Source organism: Malania oleifera, chromosome 8 (genome assembly GCF_029873635.1).
Source record: "Malania oleifera isolate guangnan ecotype guangnan chromosome 8, ASM2987363v1, whole genome shotgun sequence".
In the NCBI taxonomy this organism is placed as follows: Eukaryota; Viridiplantae; Streptophyta; class Magnoliopsida; order Santalales; family Ximeniaceae; genus Malania; species Malania oleifera.
In genome coordinates, this window is record NC_080424.1 from 87,490,673 (window position 1) to 87,503,434 (window position 12,762).

The 12,762-nt window shown below is 35.6% G+C and overlaps 1 protein-coding gene across 8 annotated transcripts in view; it reads right to left on the reverse strand.

Moving 5' to 3' along the window:
- Nucleotides 1-12,533, reverse strand: part of LOC131161709 (phosphatidate phosphatase PAH2) — a 57,890-nt gene extending 45,357 nt beyond the window's left edge. For 4 of the 8 annotated variants that reach the window (XR_009138603.1, XR_009138601.1, XR_009138600.1 and 1 more), the window contains exons 1-7: nt 9,630-12,514; nt 8,668-9,245; nt 8,508-8,581; nt 3,365-3,449; nt 2,438-2,524; nt 2,063-2,135; nt 1,067-1,110 (exon numbers count right to left, since the gene is read on the reverse strand). Coding sequence is in view for 1 of the 8 variants with exons in the window: in XM_058117663.1 (XP_057973646.1) it covers nt 1,067-1,110; nt 2,063-2,135; nt 2,438-2,524; nt 3,365-3,449; nt 8,508-8,581; nt 8,668-9,245; nt 9,630-11,856 (3,168 nt within the window). In the remaining 7 variants the exon portion in view is untranslated. Of the gene's footprint in view, nt 1-1,066; nt 1,111-2,062; nt 2,136-2,437; nt 2,525-3,364; nt 3,450-8,507; nt 8,582-8,667; nt 9,246-9,629 lie in introns of all 8 variants that reach the window. The other 4 variants (XR_009138605.1, XR_009138604.1, XR_009138606.1 and 1 more) reach the window with 2 other exon arrangements.
- Nucleotides 12,534-12,762: the final 229 nt, after the last annotated feature.

Here is a 12,762-nt window from a genome sequence, read left to right on the forward strand (position 1 = left end):
AGGTAACAGCACTTAAGGCACTCTAAAGCTAACAGTCCCTAAACTCAGACTTTAGTGTCGGAGAAGGCCCACACAGACCAACAGGGGGTCTCCCAAGCTGTTTTTTTTATAGGCATGAAGATCGGAGTACAATTTTGGGCATCAATAGATATGCAGGCCTTCGTAATGCCTCCTTCGGCAACTATTCAAAATTCTTCCAAACTACATCCGAACTGCCACCTCTAATATGGAGCAAGGTATGAAAGAAAATCAATGTGCCAAAGGCCTAGTTTCTGTTTATTTTATAGTCATTTTGTTCAGATTTTTTAATGCTCATCTAATATGTTCCACTTACTGTTTAATTTTCTCATATATCACAATTTTAATCATGTGCAATGGACTTGCTTTTGCAACTAGTAGTATCAAATGAACTGACATTATCAACACATATTCAATGACAATTGGCAAAACGAAATTAAAAAATGGCAGCTTAGTCTACAAGGCTCCCATTCAAACTGGGCACAATAATGATCATTCTTGACCTACAATTGAATTTAAATTATCAAAAAAAAAATTTCATGGGCTTGATGTAATATAGATTCAACATATACATGAGTCCCCAAACTTACAAAATCAGTTGCATATCCCACAAAATTTGATCAAGGCTACTATCACTTGATATAGGGTAGTTTGAGAAAATACTATTAATTTTTGTATTGTTTAGCATTGAGAAGAATGCAAAAGGTGAAGAAAGTATTAACCACATGGAGACTAGAACAGTGAACCCATGTATGAGGCATTACTGACTGACAGACCTTTTCAGCACCAATTGTAAACTTAACTTCAAAGTTCACACTTCACAGTGAGTTCATTTCAAATCTTTATGAAAAATAAAATGTCCTTATCTATTTCCACACTCCCATAATTCATCTACGAGCAGCACAGGTCTCAAGGCTGTAAAGAGTTAATATAACAGCACAAACATCCATTGAAAAGGCGGAGAAGTGAATAACAGTACAAGCATCTGATTGAAAAAGGTGCAAATATATTAGGCATATGGGTACATGTCTAGTTCTAAGGGACTAACCTCTAGGCAAGCGATCTTGAATTCATGAGGAGCTCTTCTAATTACTGATGAAAAAATAAGGCAGGGCAATTTAATCAGTCCATGAATTTAAATAGAAAAATAAAAAATGTAGACAGTAATATATGGACCCTATCAAATTTCTTTCTGAAGGCGTCCAAATTGAAAGGTTTCATGTACCACATAAATAAGCTGTTTATGCTCCAATTAGCATGTGTTCAGAATCGAAAATTTCAGATTGTTCATGCTTAGAACTGGGAAAACTGTAATCCTATAGAAAATCAATTACTTCACATTGAGAAATTCATGAATTATGTGTACAGTTATTTCCAGAAATCCAAAGTACCTCATATCAAACAATAGATTTATGGATTAAAATTAACCATTGAAATCCTCAATGAACATCATAAAATGAAAGAAGAATCTCCATCCATATGAGCTCTAAACTAACTACATAAAAATTACATAATGCAACAACGATCTAAAATGATGTCTCCACGTTAAAATAGAAAGTAGATCTATGAACCCAAGAGGCATTTGAAACAGGCATGCTTGCAACACATACACCCACACCCACCTTTTATCTACAATGTGATGTATTGCAGTTCAAGTAGCATACAAAATGATAAAGAAGAAGATATGGCAATAATTTCTGTAAGATATGTAATTGCTCAGTAATATCCTCACATACCTACTAATTTTTTAGAAGAAAAAATTGCAAGTAACACTGATAACAAGATGCAAAATATATGCTCTCATGTTAGAGGCAGTATGTGGTTATCCTGCACTGCATGAGAGATCTTACTTTTGAAATTGGCATTTCACATTTGCAGCGTCAGCCCATCAGCTTGCAACATAAAATATACAATCACGCTATTCATAAGGCATTTCACAGCTGATATTTTACATCAGAGTTGGAGCACCATGTGATCTTCCATGCAAATCAAATGAAAAAAATAATGTAGAATTTTTAAGGAACAGTGTATATGCACCAATTACCTTCTCGAAAGAGAGAAGGAAAAAGTCCATCCGGGGATATAACAACTGGCCCATCTGGTAAAGCCTTTCCATCCTGCAAATACAGCCCAAAAAAAAATAGTTTGGATATAGAGAAGGGTTTTAACACTTGGTACTTCCCTTACTGATATAACTTTAAATACAAGAAGTAAACAAATAAAGGCCGTACCCAGTGCACAAGGCTCCCACTTTGAGTGGGATCTGGGAGAGGTGGATGTCGGCAAGCCTTACCCCCATTTTTGGAGAGGCTGCTCCCAAGTCTCGAACCCGAGACCACCCGTACCGAGGTGGAGGCACTTGCCATCGCACCAAGGCACGGCCTCTACAAGAAGTAAACAAATACTCTATATAATTCACCTGCTTAAGATTGAAAAGGAAACTTCTAGTATGACGGGCTTGAGAAATTGCACGTGCACTAAGAAAAAGCAATTGATACCCATTTTCCTGTGACACGTGAGAACAGTATGAGTTCATGGAAGATGCCAACAATGTTTTTTCTAGTTGAGTCATATGTCATGATGTGTGCATTCCATAGAAACACTTTTCATTCTACAACTCAAAATCACAAAAAGCTACAATAAACAAAACAATGATAGGTCAACACAAATAATAAAATATGCATGTGTGTAAAAGAGTGTGAGAGAGTGTGTATTAACATAAACAACTAAGTCTTAAGTCTTAACAGGTGGGTTTGGCTGCAGAAGTACTCTTCCCATATCTTATATTCTCCAAATATTACACCTAGCTTGCCACGAATGTGTCTATTCCTTAATTTGTATTTTCAAATTATACCAATTCATCTTAGAATTTTCATTTCCCCAACCCCATCAATTGATTTTTGAATATGTTGTTTTTTAGTTGCCTAACATTCAAATCCATAAAACATGGCTGCTCTCAAAGCCGTTCTATATAATTCTTCTTAGAATTTTCATTTCCCCAACCCCATCCACTGCTTTTTGAATATGTTGTTTTTTAGTTGCCTAACATTCAAATCCATAAAACATGGCTGCTCTCAAAGCTGTTCTATATAATTTTTCTTGTTAATTTTAAGAATATACTACAATCACAAAGAATGTCCAAATCACTTCTCCATGTTACTGAATCTTCTTTAATCTACGTGTGAGAGAATGTGTGTATTGCGTGATAAAATGTGACCAAGAAGATACATTGGCTGGCAGAAATATCTATCAATTATACTGCATAAACTAAGGTATGATGCATTAGAATAGTTGAAATTATAGCCTTAAAACTGATGAACATAATTGGAATATTCCTCACACTAACCTTGATGGCTGAAAACAGATGTGCAACACCTGTCTGTGACCAATCTATTCCAACCATAGGCATGAACTGTCCTAGAACATCTGATCTGTTACAAGAAAGTGAGCATGAGCAATCTGCTAGGTCCAAGAAAACCCACAAAATTTAACAAAGCGGATAGTTTCAAATGAGCAATAAATCAAAAGGACACACGTGACAACTATTTCAAGGAGCAATTTAAGTTTGTAACGCAAAGTTAGATCCAATACCTAGTAAAAAGAAGAGCAGAAGGGCAAGACAATGTTGACTCCAATACATCAGCAACATAAGTATAATAATTCAAAAGTGAAAACTTAACATGAATAATTATGCAATAAGAATAAATGATACTTTAATTGAAAGGCCAAAAAGGGAGCAGAACACTAAATCACCCCCAAAGTGTATAAATTGTAAAATATATAAATAAATGAACTAAAGAGGACAGCCCTTGGAGACCCAACCGCAATAAAGGAAAGTTCAAAGACCCAATTTCTTTCTTCTTTTTTTTTTGGGGGGGAGTGGGGGTGAGAGAGATAGGTTCAAGGTCTAAAAAACAAACTGCACCTTAAAAGCCGTTTCTTAACATGACATGCAACCAATACTTGCAATTAAAACAAATTAAAAATATATTTCTAGAAAAACAACAACAACAAGCCTTAACTCCCACTATGTGGGGTCGGCTACATGAATCCTTTTCTGCCAATTCATTCGATCTAGAGCATTTTCCTTTATTCTAAGAGTTATTAAATCCTTTCTCACTACCTCATTCCAAGTTATTGTAGGTCTACCCCTACCACTTTTCATGCCAGAAACCATAACTAACTCACTCCTCCTCACAGGTGCTCTACCAAGTCTGCATTTCAAATGCCCAAACCATTTAAGTCGTCCCTCCCTTATCTTGTTTTCAAGCGGTGCTATGCATAAATTTTTGCATATATGTTCATTTCTTACTTTCTCTTTAATCTTAAACCATTCATCCACCTTAACATACTCATCTCAACAACTTTCATTTTTTATACATGTTGTTTCTTAGTTGCCCGACATTCTAAACCATAAAACGTAGCCGGCCTTATAGCAATCCTATAAAACTTTCCTTTTAATTTTAAGGATATTCTACCATCACACAACACACCTAATGCACTCCTCCATTTTACCCAACCTGTCTTAATTCTATGTACTACATCTTCTTCAATTTCCCCTTCACCTTACATAATAGATCCAAGATATCCAAACCTATCAGTGCTATTAATCTCTTGATTATCCAATTTAATCTTCTCTGTTGTTACTCCTTATATTGCTGAAATTATATTTCATATATTTTGCCTTATTCCTACTTATCCTAAACCCTTTAAACTCTAATGTGGCTCTCCAAAGTTCTAACTTAGATTCCACTTTGTTCCTACTATCAGCATTTTTTTGGGTTATAGAAGAGAAAAGGGTATAATTTTGATGATATTTTTGGGATATATATTAAGTTATGCTTTTCGTTTTATGTTTTAAGTTTTCTGAGATATGGATGATTGTGAATACTGGATGTGTATATATGAGAATACAAGTGATGAATAGTTATTTTGGATTATAGATAGAACTAGTAAATTCTGGTATTATATCTGTGGAGATTATATTTATGTTTTCCGTTGCGTACATGATATTAAAATGTAGATTATCAAGTAAATGAATTGATTAATAGCACTCCGGGCCCATGTAGAGGGTCGGGGCATTACAGGTGGCTTTATCCACCAATTCAGAAAAATCTCGTATCTGCAACAGTGCCACCTGCAAGTCCTTCTTTTCCTTAAACTTTTCCATTAAACTTTTTAAAAGATAAATAGCTTCTATTGTTGATCTCTCATGCATAAAATCAAATTAATTTGCTGAAATCTTCATTTCTAATCTTATTCTATGTTCAATTACCCTTTCCCATAATTTCATCATATGACTCATAATCATAATTCCACGATAGTTATTACAATTTCGAATATCGCCTTTGTTTTTATACAAAGGTACTAACGTACTTTTCCTCCATTCCTTAAGCATTTTCTCAGTTTTTATAATATTATTGAATAGATTAGTTAACCAAATAATTCCTTTAACCCCTAAACATTTCCAAACTTCAATTGGTATTTTATCTAGTCCTATAGATTTCCCACTTTTCATCATTTTTAATGTCATCTTAGCTTCAAGGACTCTAGTTTTGCGAATAAAAACCTCCTATTTTTAATCTTCTCTTCATTTGTCACTTCCAAGTTCAATATTTCATTTTGGTTTTCATTAAACAACTTATCAAAGTATCTCCACCACCTCTCTTTTATGTCTTCTTCTCTAGTTAAGACATTATCGTTCTCGTCCTTTATACATTTTACATCACCTAAATCTTCACATTCTCTTTCTCTAGCTCTAGCAAGTCTATAAATGTCTTTTTCTCCTTCTTTTGTATCTAATTTGGTATATAAAGTATCATAAGCTTTATGTTTAGCTTTATTAATACTTTTTTTTTTTTTTGTATTTTTTCTCTCCTCTTTATATTTTTTTAGATTTTCTATATTTCTACAATTTTTCCATATTTTATACCAAATTCTTTTTTGTCCTAACAATTTTTGGACTTTTTGAATGTATCACTTTGTTAACTACCCGAGTATCTTCCTTTGGACTTACCTAAAACCTCTTTTGCTATCTTTACGATAGAATTAGCAATTTTATTCCAAACAGTATTTACATCTACCTTATCCCCTACAGTCCAATCACACTCTTTAATCATTTTATCTTTGAATTTTACTATATTATCTCCCTTCAAGCTCCACCATCTAATCCTTTTGTGTTGATTTATGTCACTTTTTTTCTTCCTTTTTTTAACATGTATATCTAATACTAAGATTCTATATTGTGTAACCAAACTTTCACCTAGAATAACTTTACAATCCTTACAAGATAGACAATCCCCATTCTTAGTTAAGAAAAAAATCTATTTGACTTTTATTATACCCACTCTTGAAGGTTATTAAGTGATCTTCTCTTTTTATAAAGCAAGTATTTATATAACCAAATTGTAAAACATGGCAAAATCTAAGATTATTTGACATCACACTCCCAACCAACTCCTTTAACATAAATGCCACTATTTTAGAAAGATTTTGTGGGCTACTAGTCAAAGTATTGACTTGCAAACTTTGTTGAGAAGCAATGCCCTCCCATCATGAGAATTTGAAAATAAACTCTTATAAACAACACCACCTTCCTCACCTATCCAACAATGATTCAGTAATGATTTTGCACGAGACTGTGTAAGCAATGCCTCCCCTACTTGGACTGAACCATAATATCTCCTTTAAACATGATTAGTAATGACTAGGTTTTTTGGGGTTAAGGCATGTCTACGTCTTCAAAACATAATATACATCTTTTGGCATCGTTTAAAGTTAAACCTCAATCCACATATATGCATGGTCTTAAATTTCCACAAAATTGTCGAAATTTTCAATTTCCATCACCCTCGAAATTGAAATGGTAGTTGATTTTCGTCATGCATAATTTCCATTGAAATCTCAACGAATCATAGGAAATTTATCGAAATCTCGAAATTTTAGCAAAATTTTTCTAAAGTTTAATTATACAATGAAATTTCATCGGAATTCAAATGAGAGATTAGGATTGAAGTGAAATTTCTTTCTTAATTTATTTTATTTTATTTATCGAAACAAAAGATTATTACAAGTACTTTTGAAATTATATGAAAAAATAAACTTACAGTAACATTTTATTTAACCATTTATGTCTAAATTATCATTATTTGTATAATAAATAATATTTAAATAATTTATGAATTTCATTCGTATATGGTTAATGTACATTATCTTACAAATATGTTTGATACACATACTATTTTACAACTTTTCCACTTCATACAAAACATAGATGTATTTAATTTGTAATATATTAGTCCTAAAACTTATATTATTATGTTTGTTAACCATTTCTAAAGTTACACAAATAATTCCATGCTTTACTATTAATTTTTGTTATTTTTTCAAATCCAAATCGAAATTGACATCGAAATTGAAATTTACATAGAAATTTCCGTACTTTTGGAACTTCAAAATTTTAGTCGAAATTGAAATTTAAGGCCTTGCATATATGTTAATGTTGGAGTGTGCCTCCTTACAGCTTGTTTAGGTTGACCAGTTTGGTTGTTTAGGTTGACCGATTCTTCTCTAAACCAAATGATCAATACATTCTAGACTGGGCAACCACTTGGTCGAGGACTCCAAAATGAAGTTTCCTATTATGAAGCACCCAAGTTCCCCATTGTTGCTGGCACTTCTTATAAACACAATCTACTGTTGCATTATGATTTTGTGATTAAGAGAAATATTTTAGGTGTTTTTTTAGGTATTGTTTAGTTCATAAAATGAAATAAGATGGGCACAGCATAGAAATTACATAGGGATATCATTTGCAAGAAAATCACTCGTGCAACTCTCTATGCTATTCCATCCAACATGGAATATGATAGGAATTGACATTCCCATGGAGAAATTCAGGTAATAATCATTCCTTATCTACTTCATGTCATGGATTAAAAAACTTCCTGCATTGTCATTTGCTTTATTATGACAAGTATTTTCTTTTATAAGCTATCGAATCTCTAAACTATAACCATTCTATTCCTAGGAATAACATTCCACAAACCAAACATAAAGTTAGTGTTTGAGAATATCAGGGCTTGCGCTGTGAGGTTTTGTGAGGCTACTACAGTCTCCTCCGTACTTCTACTTTTTTGTTAGTGAATCCCTACTTTTTTATTAGTGAATCCCTACTTCTTGTCACGCCTATGGACATGGACATCATATGCCAAACCACGTAAACCTGTGTGTATCTTCTCTCTCTTCTCTATTCTCTTTTGCATTCGTTCGCACTATCTTTTTATCATACCAAATTTTGCATCAATACTTTGATGCTCCACACTAACAACTAAACATTCAGAAGGCCCAAAGAAACAAACTAATTCTAAAATCAAGATGAAAAACAGTCAGAAACTAAAACATGATTTTTAGACATCCATCTTAGGCTATGAGATATCAGAATTCAGAAAGAAACTGTTCGGTATTAGACGAAGATAGAATATCCTTACCTAGTAATTGTCCCATCAACGTCGGAGATTACTATGCGAGTGTTCCATTTCCACAAATAAATTCTGGCATCAACCTGTTGATCATTGCACTTCAAGTAAAAACATGAAGGAAAAAGCATGGCAGATAGAGTTCCAATTATAGAATTCAACAAATAATGACCTGCTGATTTCCCAGCACTGCAGTTGAGAAGGTGAAGGTTACCGTGTTTCTCCCTTCCTTCAGGTTCAACAATGCTAGCTGTTCAGATGTTGGTGTTTTTGTCCTTATCTTCTTAGTAACCATGGTTTTAATAACACTTTTGTCTCCACCCATCCCAATTCTGCTCTCCGAAGCATTTTGAGCATCAGAACTTCCAGTACCATTCAAAGTTGGCTGCAAAGGTTTCATACTTCTTGACCTTTTTAAAGAAAAAGGCCAAATTCGCCAGCTTCCATTGTGGACAACGATAGATTTTGATGGATCTGCTTCTTGAGTTTTCTCAACTTGGTCAACTGCTATTATACCTTCTGGTTCAAGAAGTTGCTCACTTCCGAAAGAAACCATTCTTAAAATGATAGACGCGGCTGCATACCACGGGAAGTAGTGACTGCCAATTCTGACAATTAGTCTATCATTCTTTATAACATCTGGACCAAGGGAAGCAAATTTGTCCAGATCCAGTTTTTCAGAATCAAAAGCCTGAGAAGCAGCTTCAGCCCCCATCCCTTCATATAGTAAGTGTTTGCAAAGAGATATCTCTGCAAAAGGAGTTCAAGACATTGAACTTCCTAAAATTCATGCTTTATTCATGAGGAAACCAGAAGTAACATGAAATTTATTCTAATTCTTCTTTAAGTGGCGTTTAACAAACAACTGTTGTTTGATAGAGACATTAATAAAGGAGAAATGTACTTATTCTAAATTGGGTCATCAGCATAAATCTCAAGATAATAGAAGTAACGTATTTTCTTGAAATCTGAATAATGGTCTTTACATTCTGCAACAAAGAAAACTGACTTGATTTAAATGCAATTCAAAACCCAATGTAATACCATTTTGATTCAGCTACTAATTGAATACCTTGTAAACTAATGAGTCCTTAAATTTAAATAGTATATAAGCAAAGAAGCAAGTTGTTTTACCAACTCCATGCCTGGCCATAACATTCTGGAGCTCCACTGATATCTCAGTGCCTTCACTAGTACTAGTTTGCCGCTCAGGTGCTAATTGTTCTTCTTCATCTGCATCTGATTTTATACAGTTTGAGACATCGTTCCCAAGCAATGCTGAATTCAAGATTTTGGAACTTGAATCCAGAGAATCACTTAATGAACGACGAAGGTGAAGTGTGTCCATATTGTCAGTGTGAGACAAAATATTGGGTAAAGATTTTACTAGCCGCCCAACTTCCTCACCAGCAACCTTCCGAATTCCAGGAATAGTAATGGAGCTCGATCTTGTCATCTGCTTCTCAATAAACTCTTCAATAATAACACTTGAAAGATTATCTTGAACAAGCCCATCTGATGATGACTGCGACAGGGGAGAAGCTGACTCCATAATATGGATGTTGTCACTGGGATTAGAACTAATTAGGTCATTAAAAAGTAAATTCTGTTCATCTGATCCTTGCCATGGTGAAATAGTTACTGACTCTGACAGCACACAATTACTGTTACTGACCATTTGTGATTCTTGAGCCGTGGATGGTTCTTCAAGGTCAACCTCATGGTTTTCAGCTGGATTTTTATGTTCAGAATTATTCTCCGAAACTTCCACTTCTTCTCCATTCAAATTAATATTTTCCGCAGGTGTCTCAGTAACTGAACCATGCTGAACAACTTCTAATGCCTCACTCTCAACAGCATTAGAAGTTACCAAGTGTGCATCAATTGAAGAAACTGATTCAGTCACAATACTATTTGTAACTGTGCTCATAGAAGTTCCCTCGCTTTCAATATTTTTCCTGTCATGAAGAAGGTTCAAACCATCCCTATCTCCTATTACTCCTGTATTGTTCAACGGATCTTTTGTCAGTAACACACCAGACTCTAGTGGAGAGCTTACCTCTGACACATGAAGAGCTTCAGCATGAACATCGACTTCCCCACATCCTGCACAAGAAAGGAACAAAGTCTCATGGGTTTCGTCACTGGAACCATCCAGCCTCAATGTGGAGCTCTCTGATGTCTCACAGTATAAAAAGGATCGCACTCTATGCGTTTCACCCTCCTCAGAAACATCCTGACCTGGTAAAACAACATCCTTTTGGTCAAACATCTGTTCTTCACCAGACTGCTTGCCAGGACATGTCTCTAGCTCAGGCAAATTTGGAATATGTGAATCGGTGCTGGTGGCCTCAGATATCACATCTTTTGATTTCTCACCATGGACGGAACTCCCTACACAAAATTTGTCATCTTTTGACATTTGAGGAATTAAGCAGCATCCCTCTTCCAATTCACTTTCACCCAAAGCGGGTATTTCTACAGCTTGGTCCAGGGTATCTAAAGAGGATATTTTGGTTGTATCTCCATTGGAACACTCAGATTTCGGTAAGCCAAACTCACTACTGTTGCCCACATTGCTGTCCAAGGAACCAGCGCCATCATGTGAAACAGAATGTTCTGAACGATTTTCTATGTCCTCTGGCACAAATGAGCTCTCCTCACTTTCTCCATCATTAATCCCCTCACCATCCAAAATATCCGTGGCAGAGTGCCTTGAAGTATTGTCCTTCTTAGGCTTCTTCGTGGCAAGATCAGTAGACCACTTCATCTCCAAGAGATCAGCTGCAATTTCAGCACGCTCCAATGAGGTTATCCTCACCATCCCAGAAGGACTACCCTCTCCGTCCTGAAACCGATCCTCCTTCATCGACCTCCGGCCGAAAACAAGCCCCAAAAGCCGAGACCGCCGCGAACCAGTCCTGGCCACAATCTTCCCATTGTTCACATCAATCTGGTTAACCAGTTCCGGCTTATTCGAATCGAAATTGCAACTTTGGGCCTTCAGCGGCCTCCTGTTTTGGGACTGCTCATCTGTCTCAATACCAGAAGACAAAGGATATAACACAGAATCCCCTTCCTCTCCGTCCACCTCCCTGAGAAAGTAAGCTTCCCCTTTATGATCCAAATACATGTGCAAATCAGCTTCCGCCCCATTAACACTTATGTTCACAATCTTCTCCTTCGTCTTCAAAACCCCCTGAAATTTCCCAAATCGAACATACCAAGGCGATGACTTGAAGCTCCCGTCTTCCTGCTCGACAACGATTATGTCCACAGCTCCTCCGAAGGGATGAAATGGACCAGAGACGGTGTACACGCCCCGGGAGATGTAGCTGCTCAGCCTCTCCACGGCGTACATCCTCCAATACTTGAATTCCTCCGATAACCCAGATCATAAAATCTCAAATCCCCGCCATTGAATAAATAAAAACGATTTTCCCCACGAAAATTTCCCAATTTCGTCGAACATCAGCAAAATCTCAAAAACCCCATCACCATTCAGGAACCCGATTAACCACCCCCGCGAAATTGGAAGGCTTCTTCAGCTAAAAACGATAATACCCAGGTTAGATAAACTTCAAAACTCCCAAGAATCAATCCTAAAATTGGGAATTCTCGTCATTCTCTTTGATTATAATTGCCCCGCAATGCAAATTCAAATACACAGACAACAAATTCTAGATTAAAAGAAGGAAGAAGAAAGCCCAACGAGAGTGTCAGAGGATTTCGAAAACAACCAAAACCTATGACGAAAGCGGAGAACGGTTGGTGTAACAGCATATTCGGTTTCAATTATTCGAATCCTATAATTCAACAACTTCCTAGAAATTAAAAGACACGAAATGTTATCAAATTTCAATTCATCCACGAACTAATAAAGAGGAAAGAAGAGAGAACACAAATAGTAAATTCGGTAAGAAAATATGAGCCGGAGAGAAGGAAGCCAGGTCTGAGATACGCGGCTACCGGCTATTCGCAGAGAGACAGAGAGAGATTTTGGTGTTCATCTGGGAAACGACGATAAATGATGGCCATGCTAACACGTCATCATGACCCTGGGAGGGACATTTTTGGGTCTTTGACACGTCACCGTTTTGTAAGTGCGTTGGGTGCATGGATTTATTTAATTGGCCAAAAAATATTTACTCCGAGCGTGAATTAACAACTCAAATTTAAATTTGTGTAAATTTATATAAAATTAATTTTTAAAAAATATGCCTATAAAGTAGTTATAATTAATTTCTTATACATTCACAAAATTTTT